General features: G+C 42.3%; 1 protein-coding gene across 1 annotated transcript in view; it reads right to left on the bottom strand.

The window, feature by feature from the left end:
* Positions 1-877: 877 nt before the first annotated feature.
* Positions 878-18,640, bottom strand: part of PID1 (phosphotyrosine interaction domain containing 1) — a 51,773-nt gene continuing 34,010 nt past the window's right edge. Inside the window, exon 3 of the mRNA XM_069973931.1 lies at positions 878-2,867. Coding sequence (XP_069830032.1) covers positions 2,391-2,867 — 477 coding nt within the window. The 3' untranslated portion in view covers positions 878-2,390. The remainder of the gene's footprint in view (positions 2,868-18,640) is intronic.

The raw sequence follows: 18,640 nt of genomic DNA on the forward strand, positions 1-18,640 counted from the left end.
AGGCAGGTAAAAGCCACAATATAATAATTAACCTTGGATATACAGTTGTCCAAATAATCCTGAGAGTCAATGGGAAGATTGCACAGCCTATTTTAGGAATACTGAAATTTCTCCAAGATGTCAGAGGTAGTATACACCCTTGGAAGGGGAGGTAATAGAGAAAAAAGTTGTCTGAGGGCTCTCCTGGCATTCTTTCCTGCCATTTTCCACCATTATTATATTTCCTGTATTGTTGTGGCATTTTAACATTAACATAACTGAACTGTACGCAGAAAGCCTGTAGCAATGAACAACAGCTAAAGAGCTCCTTAAAGGAATTTTCCAGGATCAGTAAAAACAAACTGCTTTCTTTCAAAAACAGTGCCACATCTGTCCTCAGGTTGTTTGTGATATTACAACTCCACACATCAATAGAACTGTGCTATAATACCACATTTAAAACTGGGAACAGCAATGGTGACGTATCTGGTAAAAAGCAGCTGTTTTTCTAATCCTAGATAGCCCCTTTAATATGGAACCATAATCTTGTGCCATATGTGTGGAGCTATTCCTTATGGAGAATGCCTTTGTATCTAAAAGGATAATGCATTTTATACACAAGAAGGCCATTACAATCATTCTACATTGTGGATGTAAATATATACTGGGTAGAACAGGAACAAAATAAAGCAGTAATATGGTTATGTACCATAGGCCTTTTGCACACATCCAACATAAAACAAATGCTGCAGGACTAGCCTGGATTCATGTTGTATAGATGTATAACATGGTGTCCATATTCCATATAACGGGTGATATCCTTTTCTAGAAGCTCTGCATTTTACACAACATAAAAACAATAAAAAGGTGGATAGAAGAAAAGACACCTATCACACTGTTCTCGTAAATAGGTCTGTATTTTAATTTTGTAAATAATACATTTTTTATATGAAAAAAGCGACACTGACAAATAAAATAGCTTGTTTTTTTTTGTGGGTAAAATTTCTCTGACAAATATGCAAAAATGTATTTCAGCTTTGAGCAAATTGGATATGCCACATTCACAGTGCATCCAAAAAAAGTACCATTTGAGCTACTAACATACATCGTATTAAAGGGATCTCATTTCATAAAATGCCTATGTACAGAATCTTACATGTTCTGATATCCTCAGACCTTCACGTGGGAGCCTGATACAAAGATTTAAAAAAACAAAAAAACAAAAAAAAAAACAACTAATACTTTAATGGTCCAACATGTACAAATCGTCTTCGCAAAACATGATGTTCTTCCGACCTGTCATACTTCCTATCTAGTGGGTAACACTGGAGACATGCTGCGTACCGCCTGGGGTCCAGTCATAGTGTGCCACACATGCATTGCCCTGTACTATTGTGGTCATAGAAGCTTATTTTTCTGAATATGAAAACAGGCCTACTACTTTACAACCTCCTGAAGTATGGCACAGATGTCAAGGTCTTCTAGTTTGTGAGATTCTCCAAAGCTATGTAAAGAAGGTGGATTTCTGGGAATAAAAAGTTGGCACAATACAATGCAGTATAAAAAGTTCAATCTGAACGAAACGATTGTTGTAGAATATTAAAGACGTGGAGGTTCTGCAGCAAGATATGAAGAATGGTATTGTTTAGGGAACATCTGTCATTGCCTGCTGATGTAAGACACCATAGGGTACCACAGAGGTGCAGCATGGCATCTGTAAAGTGCTTGGTCACAACAAAGAATCATCTTCTGGGTTATGTGACTGAGATGTCTGGATAATAAGAAGCGGAGATACTGGAATGTATACTGAAAACATAGATTTGGCCTCTGTATGAACCCCCCTCAACCCCAACTCCTAGGATGCACTCTAGCAGGCTGCCCAGGAATAACACTATTCTGATAAGGTAGATAAGTGGTTGCACATATGGTTTTAAAAATACGATAACATGGTAAAATACAAAAAAAAAAAATACTGTATACAATTTATAAGCTGTGTAAATAAAAATATACTTCTGAAATGCTTATAAGCAACATTTTCATTTCCAACACCTAAAAATGGGACTTGGCTGATTCACGTTAAAGTTTTAGGTGATCCAAAATAGTGATCCGTGTGATCCAGAATGGCGTGAGACCATTGAATTTCCAAGGCAACTGGCACAGTTGTAGGATAGTTCAAATCTTCAAATCCATTAGGCTCCAATAGGAGAGGGTTAAGTAACAAGTGTTGTCACATTTTTTGGGAAAGCAGCATTGTAACACACACTTCATGAATGCAGCTCTGAAGATGCTGCAGATATCTGCAGGAAGCGGCCCAGCTAATGTTCCATGGTCCCATTCCCAATACAGACCTCTCACCAGCTGCTGCTGCTCCAGACTGTAGATGCCTTATCCGGGAACAGGACCAAGTGCGTTCAGCCGTCATCAGATTCAAACCCTTGGGACGTCTCTTCGGAGAAGCTGTCTTTGTGGATTCGGCCATCGCTCTTCATACTTTGGAAGGTTTTTTTGAAAGCCACCATCATGGCGTGTGCCAGCTTTTTGGCTTCTATCTTGCTCTCACACTCTACTGCGTGGCAATCCATCTGGAAGGTCAGGTCGTCATTGATTTCCCTGTAGACCCAGGCAAAGATGTTTGGGCTTACATTATGATCTGCTGTGCAATAGGCAATCCTTGCCACCTGGAAGGTGTCCATATGCACAGTAGCTTCACCCTTAAGGTCTTGGTGATGAAGTCGTACCTGGAAGGGACGGATTTCAAGGATTGCGTTGGAAGGGAACACATCAGCACGAGCCAATGTGTGTTTTTTCCATAATTCAATCACAGGCTGCTCTGTACATCCTGATGAGAACTGGACTCCTGTTGCAGATATTTTTCCCAGATACGTCACCTGAAAGACATAATCAGATATACTTATTATAAATGGAAAATGGCTACAGTTAAAGACACAAAAGCAAGTCCACACTTATCATAAGTGACCATGGAAATTACTTGGAATTATATAGCGCACCCCCAAGTTTTTAGGAAATCGTGTGAAGAATGTCAAGCCAGGAACAATTGACTTCTAGGGGTGAGTTTTTAAAGGTATGCTCTGTGACCTGTGCAGAGAAAGAAAGAAAGAAAGAAAGAAAGAAAGAAGAGAAAGGAGAGAGAAAGAAGAGAGAGAGAGAGAGAGAGAGAGAGAGAGAGAGAGAGAGAGAGAGAGAGAGAAAAAGAGAAAGGAGAGAGAAAGAAGAGAGAGAGAGAGAGAGAGAGAAGAGAAAAAGAGAAAGGAGAGAGAAAGAAGAGAGAGAGAGAGAGAGAGAGAGAGAGAGAGAGAGAGAGAGAGGAGAGAAAAAGAGAGAGAAAGAGAGAGAGAGAGAGAGAGAGAGAGAGAGAGAGAGAGAGAGAGAGAGAGAGAGAGAGAAGAGAAAAGAGAAAGAAGAGAAAAAGAAGAGAAAAGGAGAGAGAGAAAGAAGAGGAAAGGAAAGAAGAGGAGAGCAGAGGAGAAGAGAGGAGAGGAAAAGAAAAGAAAAAAAGAGAGAAAGAAGGAGCGGTGACCATCATCTATTGTAAATGACATAATACCTATATACTGGTGTCACTTCTCCCTGGTATAATAAAGGAAAAAGGGACAGCACTCCATGGCGCAGATCAGCTGGACTAAAAGGAGTGAAGGGATAGAATATGGTAACCCTCACCTGATTGAGTTGTGCTTAACAGGGGGCACAACTCTCGGAATAGCATGAAAAAGTATAAACCTGCTAACCGCAGCCACTCCCGAACTCCACCAAGGGAATAATGAGGAAAACACCACAAAACTCCAACAGGGATCCAGGCGCAGGTCCGACTAATGGTGACCAGTTGAACAATGTAAAACTATAAAAGTTTATTAAAAAGAACCAATGCGTTTCAGAACCGTATCGGTTCCTTTTTCAAGACTCATATGACTCTTGAAAAATGAATCGGTACAATTCCGAAACGCATTGGGTCTTTTTAATAAACTTTTATAGTTTTACATTGTTCAACTGGTCACCATTAGTCGGACCTGCGCCTGGATCCCCGTTGTTGGAGTTTGGTGGTGTTTTCCTCATGTTATAATAAGGGGGAGGCAGTTGAAAGGATTTCCGTACAGAACAAGAAGTGTCGGATTATATTAGGTCTGGAATGAAAATTGCCAAGATTTCAGGATTATGTTATAAATATAAAAAATGATCAAAAAGTCTTAAAATATGTTCAACATAAAATTTTGATTCATCATTTCCCGATGACACATTCCCCTTAAGTCTTCTCTGAATCAGACTGGTGCCTGTAAGCGAAACACTTTAAAGAGCCAAAAACACAAATTGCAAGGGACGGCTCTAAAAGCTCCTGGACAAGGAGACCTGAGTGACAAAGCTTCATCTGTTCAGGAGGATCTTATTGCAGGACTGGGGGCGATGGTGACAAAACTGGGATATGTTTGCTTCTGCCAGCCTAGACAACGTGTTGAGCTGTGAGAGAAATGCACAAACTGGCCCCTATTCAGCGCACAGCAGACGGATTTGGCAGGCCGCATTGTAATGACAATTTAAATTCCTCGGATTTCCTCCTGTTGGCAGAAGAATAGCAGTGATGCTCTGAATAGCATGGACGGCTACAGATGTGGACCTGTCACCATCATCCATCAAGAAAAATCCATTTACAGGGGACCCCCAGATAGTTGCATTTACTATGCATAATTTTTTACATGGGATCCTGTCGGCAAGAAGGAGGAGTAGAGTGATATATAGATATTATATAGTTTAGTTTCACTAACTTTCTCATTGCATGTTCAACTCTGTGACCAACAGCGATTTTTGTATGCAAGTTCGTATAGGGAAGGCTTGCATACTTGATGGATTCATCCCTAGCCACTCCAGCATTCTCCTGGCCATCATCTAAGCCACAGGTGTCAAGTTTGCCACCCGATCTAAGCTCAAGTATGATCAAGTCAAAGTTAACCGAGCCACCAGATGAGGTCATCACTACATAAATTCTGCACCTTGCCACGTACAATGATGCAGCGGCAGAACCCAAACAGTTAAACTTTAAGGCTACATTCACACAACGTAACTTTTGTATTAATCACGGCTGTTGTTGCCGATTTACAACACGGCTGTGATTAATAGAAAAGTTATGTTGCACTGCAGTGAGAGGGAGTCCCGGCCGGAGTGTATATCCATAGTGGCCGCAGGAAAAACTGACATGTCAGTTTTGTGCAGCCGCACAACACTGACAGCTCACACAATGGAAAGTGCGGCTCAGGACACATTTTACATTGTGTGCTATGGTGAATTCAAATGCGGGCGCACAAGGAGGCACCCATATCCTAATTCAGCACAAATGAAGTTCATCTGGCCGGTACTACAGTGCCGGCCGGGATGAACTTCCCCGACACTGGCCGTTCTGTGACACGGCCAGGTCACAGAACGGCTGGTCTCTCACATAGTGTGAACTAAAAAATATATACAATTTTTTTTGTAGCACTGCTGAGTATCAATTGGAATGAAATCACTGAATCTATGTGCCTCAATCCATCCAAACATTTAGGCTCTGTTCACACATTGCAGTACTACGTCATATCAGTGAAAACTCTTGTGTCTATTTTTGAAACACATCAATTAATGACTGTTGGCTGCAATACAGAAAATTTTGCTAGTGAAGTCTCAGAGCACAAGTATCTGTGTAGTCCATGATACACGGCGTATGGAGAAGGTACAGGTTCTGGGCTGAATACTCTAGCAGCCTCCTGATGTGAATATTTATGCACCCGTAATATGCAGACATTAGGTCAGTTTCCGCTAGTCATCTCTTTCCCCTATTAATAAATACATGTCCTTATACAGCCTTTATTAACCCTGCAGACCACCTGACTGATCCTGGCAGGGAAGAGGTTAAACCCTGCAACGCCACTGAGGTCTGTACTGCTAGAAGATGTAAGCTCGGCCTTCTACACACGTCAAACACCCAAACATCTGGTGGGAGCTCCCGTGGAGCCCAAACATTGGATCCAGACCCACATTCCAAAACCAGACGTACTCAATTGCCCCTATTAACCCATGCTTTACCGCACAGTCGCAGCATTAATCACCATACTGGCAGCACTGTTCTTCCAGCAGGCAACAAATAGTTACTCCCTAAGGAGGTAAAGAAAATGAAGTTTTCAAATAGATTCCTATGCTGACCAGAAGATTAAACCAAAAAGTCTATGGTCTTACAGGAAGTACTGCATAGCGAGGTTATGGCTGACTGACTGCCACATGGGTCAATGCTCTTGTTGGTATGTTTCCTAAAATCAGTGGGATATTCCTCTGGGTGTCACATATGTTGGCCAAAGCTTTGTCAGCTGGTCAGAAGGGGCCAAACCACTAAAAATACGTTGTGGAAAATAACACAGTTCCTTGAAGGGCTTACCATTAGAACAGGGGCGTAGCTAGGGGTTCAGCCTAGGGGGGGTCGAGTGAGTCTGAGTGGGCCCCCAACCGGTTATGTTACTCATAGGGAACCTCAGCAGGTGACAAGGCTTTTTGAATAATAAAGGGAATATTCTTCTACATTACTCATAGTGGATAAGGATAAAGAGCAGTGTAAGAGGCTTCTGTACATTTCACATATAGAACCACAAAAAAAAATTAAAGTGCTTAAGATTAGAAAAATATAGCTGGCTTCTTCCACAGACAGCACCACTCTTGTCCTCAGTTTGTGTGTATTCGACTGAAGTGAATAGTGCCAAGTTGTGATACCACACACAACCTAAGAGCAGGGGTGGCGCTGTTTTGGAAAAAAGCAACTATGTTTTTTTTCTTAATTATGGAGAACCCTTTTAACCAGATTATCTTTGCCTAAAAATAATAGTGGTATAGGTAATAAGCTTTTAGACATTAAGGCTATGTTCACACTGCGTATGAGTCCGGCCGGATGCGTACGAACCGCGAACATACGCCCGTAGTAGAGTTATCCTTCCCTAGCTTGATTCGAAGCGATCTGAAACAGGTCATTTACTTGGACATCTTCGCCCAGCCCAATAAAACTCACAGAACCTTTTGGATCGAAAAATCACGTTCAATTTGGCTGAAATAAGTACTCCGTACGGGACCGCATGGAAATCCACGGCCGTGAGTTTCAACATTTCCGTCCTCAAACAATGGTCTTGTTCATTTTTCACGGCACCGCATACGATCCGGCCGTAAGCTCATACGTAGTGTGCACTGTGCGGCCGTATATCGCATACTTTCAAGCGAACGCATCAACCTCAAAACTACGCGCAGAAACATACACAGTGTGAACATAGCCTCAAAGGGGTGAGCTGGTTGTGATCATACATGTACAATCCAAGATATGTGATGAGCTGCTAGATATCCATTTCCTATCTATCTATCTCCTATCTATTATCTATCTATCTATCTATCATCTATCCATCACATTACAGGAGGAGATATAAGAGGACAATGATCACATGTCCTTCATGCACCAGCATCTTCACAGCCCCGCCCCCTCATGACATCACCACAGGTCCTTCCTCATCGCTCTGCAGGCGGTCTGCAAAAGAAATAGCTTTTGCAGACAGCATTAAGCCTCTGAGACCTCAGTGGGCCCCTGCCAGTGTGGGCCCAGGAGCCACTGCCCCCCTGCAGCCCCCAAATTTCACTTATGCATTAGAATCAAAGGTCCGGTATGGCAGCTAATAGTTATTAATGAAGTAAATGGGGCTCAGCTGCAATACCAGATGCAACCAATAGACAAGGGGGGGTACTGCTTCTAAAAACAAAGTAAACCCCTTTTCTAATCTTAAGCCCCTATCACACGGGGTGATTAATTGTAGCAAGCAAGTGCTGGCAGTGCTGACAGCAAGCTGGTAAGTGCGGGGGGGCGGAGGAAACGAGGAGCAAGCGAGCACTGACTTGACAGGTCGGGGCTCGCTTGCTCCAGCTGATCGGCCAGGAGGTAAAAGCGGCGGTGTGCTGCCGCCACTCCTGTTACGCGGGGCAACGGCAGCAGATCATTGCTAGGCTGATTGTTGCCGTTTTAGCTTGTTAAAAGTCAATGATCAGCTGACATTGTGCATGTCGGCTCATCGTTGTCTTCTACTAAACAAAGTGATCAAACGAATAGGCTCAGTAAGCAGCCAGGGGTGACAGATACACTTTAAGGCTATGTTCACAGTTTTTATGTTTTCAACAAAAGGAGTGGAACTGACAGGTCAAAATTAAAATGGAAAGATTTGTTTCTGTGTTTTCAATCCACTCCTGGTTTTGGCTGAAAAATTACTGACCAAAAGATTGACAGAAATACTATATTTAAACATAGCCTAAGGGAAACCTTTAACCTTCTAGCAGTGTGATGTAGGTAATTCGTGTGCGATATGTGTTACTAAGTAATATTACTAAGTAATAGGTGTTAAGTTACTAAAATTAGTTTGTTGACTGTGCTGTATATAAATGAGGCACAGGGAGTCATTTCTTAGCAATAATCTGTCCCCTGCTGCAAGCAAGCCTCCTGCTGTCAATCATCTGGCTGGAGGCGTTCTTGCAATGCGGGAATAGGTGAATACAGAGGGGACTCCTTGAGCTGTTGTGTAACTTAATGACTCCTGGTACTTCATACCTCACAGGCAGCAGACAGTTTAATATGTGAAAACATAGTACTCGCATAACATCACGCACATTATTAGAACAGGTATTAAATGACCCCCACCATATTTCTGGAGTTTCACTTTTAAAAAGCTGACAGATCCCCTTTAACTTTCAATCTGACCCCTGACCATTGTATTCACACACTTAAAAATGTTTTTTATCCCATGCTATACAAGTTTTCATGGAGAGACGGATCTGTGTTTCCTATCCGTCTGAAGCGGCAGATTTGTTGACTCTGTAGCAGATGGTTTTCCAAACGAGGAAAGCAGAACGCGATTTTCGCCTTTACCAACTAACATGAAATGTGTAAAACAGAGCTGCAGGTTATGGCCAGGTCTCCACCGTAACTCAAGTGTCTGTAATGTTATCTGCAGCTGTCATTTTCACGTTGTGCATTGGAGAGGCTTGTGGTTGGAGGCGTCAATGTATCACGCCGTAAATGACCAAAAAGATGATCTCCATCAGTAGAGAGGGCTCATGCGTTTTCCATTATCAGTGTCTCCGCTCTGATTTTTGGAATGATTTAGACATGAACAATGTCAGGAACGCAGATGAATTCCTTGTTGGAAGGCGGACACAGAAAGCAGGAGTGTCTACTCTCAGCCACTCACATATAAGGCAGCGAAAACAACTAAAGTGCCCACGGCCCCCCTTCCCCAGACACTGGCGTTTGCCCAGAAACAAGTAAAGACTGAGATTTATCAACCTCATGAATCCACTATAGGATTTATTACATCTGGCTTACAAGTCACTTGTCCAAGCTCCGACAATCAAGTGCTCACCCAGACTTGCCTCTATCTCTTACGTCTTCTTCCTATTCCCTACAGTTTACTTACAACTTTAATTTGAACCACATCACCTTTAGACACCATACAGACACCTGCATCAAAACAGCCCTTCAGACTTTGTTCACAGTGTTTTGAGGCAAAAAAAAATTGTTTTACAACCAAAAGAATCCTTACTTTTTCAAGCATTTTTTTCTGTTTGGAGCATAGTTATGCATGTTTTTGCATTACTGAGCTTTTTTGGGGCATTTTTTCAGGTGTTTTACTTAAATCAATTTCCAAGGTTTATGCACAAAAAAAAAAAAAAAGTTCCACACAGCTTAAAAACACAGACGTGCCATGCCCACAGGAAATGGCCGCTCTCCATAGACAGCACTATACACTATGCTGAGCGGCCATTTCCTGTGGGAAGGGAACGTCATTGGATGAAAAGACGACAGCAGCAGACAGCCCAAGAACGGGTAGCTGCGGCGGAGTGGAACAGGTAAGTATACTGCTCTTTGTATCCCCCGCAGCTCCAGCAGAATAATGCATTGGAAGTTAATACCAGACAACCACTTTAATCCTTCACCGGGTGTCACTGATCATGTATGATCAATCTGAACAACTGTACCTGCCAATATAGCCAAAAATGTGCATGTCTGTGTCTGCAAAATAATTATTCATGATATGATCAGTCGTTGTTTCTATCATCAACCTACTTCTATGGTCTGATCAGGCACCCAGACACTATCATCTGTCTGTGTAACTATGGAGTCTGTTTATGGATATTTTTGAGGGATTATGGACTGACACTCCTATACTATTTAATCTCTCTGATGTTCTACGCTTCTTCTGGTTGCCTTTCATACAATGTAAGGCTTTATTCAGATCTACACTGGTGATTCCATTCCTCTTAAATTCCTTTAAAAACAGACCAGGAAAAAAATAAAATAAAAAAAAATACAGTATGTATCGCCATTCTGTCCAGCCAATGGGATCATAGTATCTGGCAGAGCGTTTTTTTTTTTTTTTTTTCTCTTCATTGTTCTGCTACTGTAGTGGAATAGAATAAGACAAACATGGAGGCCTTTTCTGCATTTTTCTAACCAATGCAGAAGTGAATAGTGATGAGTGAACTTGTCAAACACTTGGATTCTAATAAACGCTCAGCATTTGACACCCAGTGGCTGGAGAAGTTGGATGCAGCCCTAGGGAGCCCTGGAAAACATGGATATATGTCTTCCTTGCAGCCCTAGGGCTACATCCAACTTTTTCAGCCACCAGGAATCAATTGCTGAGCGATCGTCAAGTTCGCTCATCACTAGAAGTTAATGGGAGAAGCAGAACAGAAAGCTTTACACTATTTTATATAACGTATGGATTATACACTGTCACAGCAAATAGTGACTCATATATACAAACCACATCTGCTATCTTAACACATATACCTGCCTTGGGGACTGTGATAATAACTGGAGTTCTTAAGGCTCGTGCACAGGCCTAGGACTGTGTATAGTATACACACAATGCATACATAATATAGTGCTACGACTATCCCCTAATCACATATATTAGAACATCTGCTTTCAGGAGGTTATTCCAGAGTCTGACTTTTGGCACTAAATGTCTAATGTATTTACTCAAAAACATGGAGTAAACGTCTACAGCGGGCCATGTCCCTGGTCGTTCTGCCTTCTCTTTGGGTGGTCTCAGTGACCATCTGTGAATAACTACAGATTACTTTTACATGACCGCTACATCTCCCTTATTTCCTCCCTTCATCTCCCTGCTGTACAATCACACTTCTGCAGTTTGCTGACAATGACTCAGGTTGTGCCGAGTGCTCATCACATGAGTAATAAAAGAAGACTAAAAGAAATAAACAGAAAAGAATAAAAGAAGTAGGATTGTTCAGTTCTCTAAGGAAGATTAGTATATAGAAAATGACGTGCGAAACTCCATGTAATGGGGCATATTTACGAGAACTAGACAGCTGTTTCAGGGATTTTGCCCCTTGCCAGTGCAGAACAGGTGCTGGTTGTGAGGCTTTTGACATAGGTCTCAGGGGGCAATGGGTCTACACAGTGATATCATTATAGGTAGAGCAAGGCTCCCTGGGAAAAAGAAAGCTGGTTCTCTGGTGCTACCTAACGTAGATGGCTACCATGGAGTCTATAGTGTTTGCTGGCTAGGCGAGATTCCCAGGGTTGTGGAGTTGGTAAGACGCAGCTCCAATGCTGACTCCTGAATTTTATCAGGCTCCGACTCCAGCTCCTTCATACATGGCCAGTCAGACACCAGGGGAGTTATTTACCACACTAGTGTACAGTAACGTCCTACATGAACCTGCTGCGACATCTAAATGAATAAGGCAAAGATACAAAGCAGATTCTCCTGTGTGTGTGTGCAGTGATCGCAGTCAGTCTCTAGACATGTCCTAAAAAACTCAAAACTAGACTACATGGATCAGGTGGTCTTCTATTTTTCTAACTAAATATTCACCATACACAAAGAAAAAATTGCTAACAATGCCATATACCTGTGGTATAGAGGTCAGCCAGAGTGATATAGAGGTCAGACATAAGCCCAGATTTATCAGCTCCCTGTCAGTGTTTGTGCTCCTGAATCATTGTGGCCCCACAGGAACTACCTGCTCAGCCAGTCAGTGACCACAGCTGTGTCCCGCCTTACTCACTGATTGACTGAGTGGGCATTTCTGAGTAAGGCCAAGACATTCACAGTATCAAGAGCACGGTGGGGGGCCATGAGCCATGACACTGCAGTGCAGGGGCATGGGGACGGGTAAACAGGGCTTCTTTATTAGGATCACACAACCCCGTCCTCCCTGGATTTCTCACTGTTGCCCAGAATACCCCTTTAATTTCTCCCTGTCTCTTCGTCTAAAACACATATGAAGCCTACTGCAGCCATAGCACACTGAAGGAAAACACACACAATCTTCTCCTAGAGAGAAATCACAAAGTTTACTGCTCCACTACTTATGGCTTCTTCATGGCCTCCTTCTTATTACACATGATATCTTCATATTACACTTTTACTCATATACAATCATCCAGCATGTGGACTATTCCAGCTCAGGAACAAATTGCCTAGTAATCTCCAACTTTTCCCCGACCACCCTTATCTAATAGGCCCAGTGCTTTATTACCGATATATGGAGGAAGAGCTTTACCCTCTGTAAATGTATGAGAAAGTGTTTATATTTCTGGTTGTTATAAATAAGGGCCTTAGATTGATAGAACATAAAATATATTAATGAGGAACATTTAGAAAATTTATATGAAAATTCAATAATAAAATGAAGAATTTTTTTTCGACTCTTTTTTCCTGCTATGCTGGTAAAGTAGGGAGTTTGATAGGTAACGCTTCATTTTAGAGGAAATTTTGGTTTGGCTGATAATCCCTTTTTTTATTTATTTATATATATATATGGGTTAAGCATTGGTAGCCACCACTTAGGTGCTCTCAGGGGGCACTGGCTGATGTGTAACACATCATACACTACCTGGTGCTCTGCAGAAAAAGAAACCCTACCCCCTTAGAGCCCAATGGGACAATACATCAAGTAGGATTTAAAGGCATTCTAAGGAGAGCAGAATGGGTCCTACCTGTTGTGCTCTCCAGTACTTCACTTCCTCATTCTGTCCATCCCGGAAGGCACTTTAGAGACAAGTGTGTGTGTGTGTGTGTGTGTGTAGGGACAACTGCTACAGAGAGTACAACATCCTATGTTCTCGACTACACAGGCTTTGCAGATGCTGTAAGGAGACACCTGTGTGTGATATACTACTCCATAGGGAATACAGTTCTAGAATGGGCTACTTAAAGGGGTACTCCGGCCTGGGGGCTTTTTTGTGATATGGCCGGGGAGGAGGTGGCTGAGGGCAACAATGTCCACTCACCTCCCCAGTTCCAGCAGCGGGTCCCGCATCGCGGCGCTCCGGTCCCCGCTGCCCGGCCGCTTCCTGGTGTCTGACGTGGGCTTGAGACGTGATGTTTCAAGTTCGCTCAGCCTGTCAGTAACAGAGGCGGGATCCCACCCCAGTCACTGACTCGCTGAGCGGATTTGATTCATCACGTCTCAAGCCCGCGTCAGACACCAGGAAGTGGCCGGGCAGCGGGGACCGGAGCGCCACGATACGGGACCTGCCGCTGGAACCGGGGAGGTAAGTGGACGTCGTTGCCCTCAGCCACCTCCTCCCCGGCCATATAAAAAAAAAAAAAAAAAAAAAAAAAAAAAAAAAAAAAGAGAGAAGCCCCCAGGCTGGAGTACCCCTTTAACTTGCTAGACTCGAGATAACACTTAGGATGTGGTCAGATCTTTAACTTGCTAGACTCGAGATAACACTTAGGATGTGGTCAGATCAATAAAAATATAATTTTACTCAAATATAACGATGTAGATTCCACTGGAGCACAGCTTTCCAAGTGTTGTGCAATAAGCAGACATGCTGATGTCTGTCGTAAAGTAACATTTCTGCAGACCACACGTTGCAAAAACAATAACCAAAACACAAAAACAAAGGTTTTCTAGGAAATTCTAAGTGCTGAGTGTATTCCAGTATACCAGGCTTGTTTACCTCAGGAACTTAGGTCACCCTTTCCAACCTAACCACAACGGCATGTCTGCAGGCGACGCTCTAAACCCTCTATCAGAACCACATCCAGTGACTGGCAGATGTTTTTACAGCAAACCAAAAAGGATAGCTTTTTAGTGAGACAGACATTTCACGGAAACGTTAGCTGCAGGGAGATGAATACTTTCTATGGATGTCTCATCAGACTGGAATACAGTGCCAACACCGAGGCTTGAGGTAAAACATGTCTCCAGCTCTTACAGAAAAACATCTGAATACATATGGACTTCATATGGTCTCCGGCAACATCACATGGATTTAATAAAAGTGGCGGACAAATTATTTCTGTTTTATCATGGAAAAGATATGGATCGTTGACAAAACGTTGGAAGATATTCATGGATGACGTCCTTGATAAATGCAATGATTCTCACTTTATGCTATGTCAACAATCTGTCAGATAATCTGTGTCTGTAATAGGGCCTTAAGATGATGATGATGATGGTCACACAAAATCCAATTCTGATGGCTTTTCGGAAGCAAAAATCACACTCAAGTTTGACAGCACTGACCTCAATGCAAGTTGTGTGTGACTGTAACCACCATGGGACTTATACTTATAGTATAATATAGTCACCTGACAGGAAATTGCGGACAAATCACATACACACACACATTTCGGTCACGCAACTTAAATGTGACTTGCTGCTGTGTGACTAAAGCCGCCACGTGGCCCTAGCTTTATACAGAGTTAGGCAGGGATACATAGGTGTCATACATCTCTCTTGGTAGATATCTTTGGATTGTTACTGAAGTTCCTTTGGAATAGGAAGATGGCAGACCACATACTTATAATGTTTAGAGAAAGACTGTGGCAAAAGGACAAGAAAATCTATGGTATTTGTGGTGTGGTCTTGGTGCATGTGGCAATCTCACAGTCCTCAGAGTAATGAGAAGACACAACAGGCCAGGGGGCGGATGATGTGCATACTCCCCTGTACTTGTAGTGAGGTACCATCTTGGCTTAGTACCACAGGCAATATTTAATGTAATGATTACTACACTTCTACACTAGAGACTGTGAGAGGTGACTGTAGAACACAGAGTGTGAGGTTTTTGGTGTCCCAATGCACTATGCGATAAGGAGGGTTCCATGCTATAGAGGAGAGGGAACCCAGAGGTATAGGTACATTCACACGTACTTAATAAGCTGTGGCTTTCATCCATTTGTTTATATTGGTTAAATCCACAGCAGATTTTTTTCCCCTTCCCAAAGTCCCCTAACCTTCCCTCTTCCCCCACCCCTCTTTTTCTTCCCTCCCCCTCTTTTCTTGTGAGCGCTCTTGCTCCAACCTTCTCACTGTTCTGTTAAATTTCAAAAAAACTATGGATGGGAAATGTCGGAGGGTAAAGCCTTTTGCTCTCCGCTGCAGAACCAGTCTTGGGTTCTGTGCTTTTATTGTGGTTGATTACGTTTTTTGGCTATTATGCTGCCCATGCCTCTATGCCTTGTTGCACTTTGAGGTCTTTGAGTATCAATACATGAGAGGCTGCACCCTCCTTGTGCCATGTTAAACCTATTCATTAAAACTTTAAATAAAGAATTTTAAAAAGGACATACCTAATAAATGAAAGGGGAGGACTACAGTTCTCAGTAACATTATAACAGGGCTATATAGTTTAGAAAGAAAAAATGGCTGAGGGGGCGACCCAATAACTACATCTATAACAAGGAGACATCTCCCATGCCTACGAGGACATAAGGTTTCTTCATTAACATAGAAGGGGATTCTTTACTGTAAGAGCAGTGAGACTATGGAACACTCTGCCAGAGAAGTGGTCATGGTGAACTTATAAAAAGGGTTCAAAATGGGCCTGGATGTATTTCTGTGGTACAGGTGTTAGTCATTTGATTATTGAAAAGGCTCTGTGCTCCAGCGATTTACTATGATTGATAAGTTTGGAGTTTGGGGGGGAAAATGTTCTCACTAGAAGTAAAAACCTTGGCTTCTACCTCATACTTTTTTGTCTTCCTATGGATCAACACTGCAGATTAATAGGGTAAACAAGATAGACGTCTTGTTTCCAGCTTTAAAAACTAAAAGGGTCACTGTCATTTGAAAAAAACAAAACAAAAAAAAAAACACTCTTGACATGTCATAAGCTTTCATCAGTGTGGGTCTGAGTGTTCACACCTGTACCTATCAGGAGAACAAGCCGGGAGAAGACCAAGCTAAAACAGCAAAAAATGCCGCAGCAACCTGCAAGTGTCCGGACTCTCAGCATAAACTCCCTCTGTCGTACACACAATTTAAAAAAAAATAAAAAATAAAAACCTGTTGCAATGATTTTTAAGTCCACCAATACAGAGTAAATAGTAACACTGATAATCTGAACTGGAGGTGTGTAGACAGTCATTGGTTTCTTACAGAGAACTGTAGGGGACTTCTGACATATCAGTAAAAAGTAAAGAAATAGCCAGCACTCCAGTAACAGTAACACTTGTTCACACTGTGCAGTTTGCATGTTCACAGTGTAAACAAGTGTTAGTGGAGTGCTGGCTATTTCTTTGCTTTTTCTTTTACATGTGGGGGGTGGCACTCTCTTTTGGCTTGCCCTCCACCCATCTCCTGTGGGTTTTTTAAACAAGAGTTTAGTTGGATCCTATAGGCCCAATTTTGTAGACTTATAGTCTGAGAGAGGCCATTGCTAGTATAGGGTTCACCTTAACGTGGCGAGATGGTACATTTTATTTAATCAAATGGTTTGCCAAGAACCTCATTTTTTTCAAGACATTTATTTAAATCTTTAGAACAGGTTTTTATCATGTGTATGATGGAAAGAGTATATGTGTTGAGTCCTGACACTTTCCTGTGACATTATGGGGTTTGGTCCTGTGACATTGGGGTTGCAGGGCCATTCCGTGGCCCCCCTTCCCAACTTGCACACGCTTTGCGGGGTTCGCATTCGCTGACCGGCACGGTGTTGTTTGGTTAGGGACTCATGTGTATCAGTGACTTGTACGTGGTACATGAGGCGATATGGTTTGATCAAATTATATACTAACTTCTGATGTTGGTTTTTAATGTAGCTGAACAAGCTTTTGTGTCAACCATGGGTGCGATGTGCAGCCATTTCTGTCCTTTAGGCTTGTGCATATTTTAAACAGAGTTTAGTTGGATCCTATAGGCCCAATTTTGTAGACTTATAGTCTAAAAGAGGCCATTGCTAGTATGGGGTTAACCTTAAAGTGATGAGATGGTACATTCCATTTGATTAAATGGTTTGCTAAGAATCTCTTTCTTTCTAAGAAATGTATTTATTTATTTTTTAATCTTTAGAACAGGTTTTTATCATGTGTATGATGGAAGGAGTATATGTGCTGACACTTTCAGGTTCCTGCAGTGTTTTTTTTTTTGTCTTTATGTTGGCCACGGCAGCGTGCAAACTGCATAGTGTGAAGTTTAAGTTTTTCTCACATGTCGAAAAAAAAATAAAAAATTTCATGACAATGCCCAATTAAATATAGTATTTACAGTTCCTTGCAGTTCTCTATAAGAAACCAATGACAGACTACACACCTCCAGTTCAGATTATCAGGGTTATTCCACCACTATTTACTTTTAAAGGCTGAATATAGCACCTATATTACAATAATCTCAAAATAAAATTTTCCATAAGGTGTATCTACTTTGTAGAAACTTTCTCTTTACCCCTACAGGTAATTTGCCTTAGTGGAGAAGGGGGATATGTAGTACTAACCCAAATTAGGTGTCAGAGATATGGGGGGCAGTGACTGCTATATACATTTCCTTGTATATCAGATGTTGGCTATAGAGAGCAATAGATGGAATGAAAGACTATATCACTTCTGGGTACACAGAGAACATAGCATACATATATCTTTCATCATATGTAAATAACTGCACAGATTGTGAGTCTTACACAATTCCTCGCTAACCATTAAACAGGAAACCACAACATCCACATCATCACAGCTGACTCTGGGTAAACATGTTAGATTGGACAATATTTACAGGACACCGGGGTAATAAAATATTTTTTCCTAAGAAATGTATAAAAAACAACCTATATAAAACTCAACATACCCTCAACACTCACTGAGGGAATGTTACAGTCTGTATAGAGAACTCCACTAGAGTTATACTGTTTAGTCTACCCTAACAGGGTTAATGGATTTCCATAAATCAAAGTATTGTTTAAGGGTAGCTTCACACGGGCGGGCTCGCAGCGAGATTCTCGCTGCGAGCCCGGCAGGTCCTGGCAGTTCCCATAAACTACATACTTGCTGCGGACCGCAGCGAGTATGTAATTGTTCCGCGCTTAACTCCTTCTACTCCCGGCCGGCTCCCCCGCTGTAAGCAGCATACATTACCTGTCCTTGCTGCTCGGGTCCGGCGTCCTGCTCTCCCGTCCGGCCAATTAGTGTGTTGCCCAGCCGCAGCCACTGATTGGCCGGGCGGGAGAGCAGGACGCCGGACCCGTGCAGCAAGGACAGGTAATGTATGCTGCTTACAGCGGGGGAGCCGGCGGGAGTAGAAGGGGTTAAGCGCGGTACAATTACATACTCGCTGCGGTCCGCAGCAAGTATGTAGTTTATGGAAACTGACAGGACCTGCCGGGCTCGCAGCGAGAATCTCGCAG

Source organism: Dendropsophus ebraccatus, chromosome 6 (assembly GCF_027789765.1).
Source record: "Dendropsophus ebraccatus isolate aDenEbr1 chromosome 6, aDenEbr1.pat, whole genome shotgun sequence".
Classification (NCBI taxonomy): domain Eukaryota; kingdom Metazoa; phylum Chordata; class Amphibia; order Anura; family Hylidae; genus Dendropsophus; species Dendropsophus ebraccatus.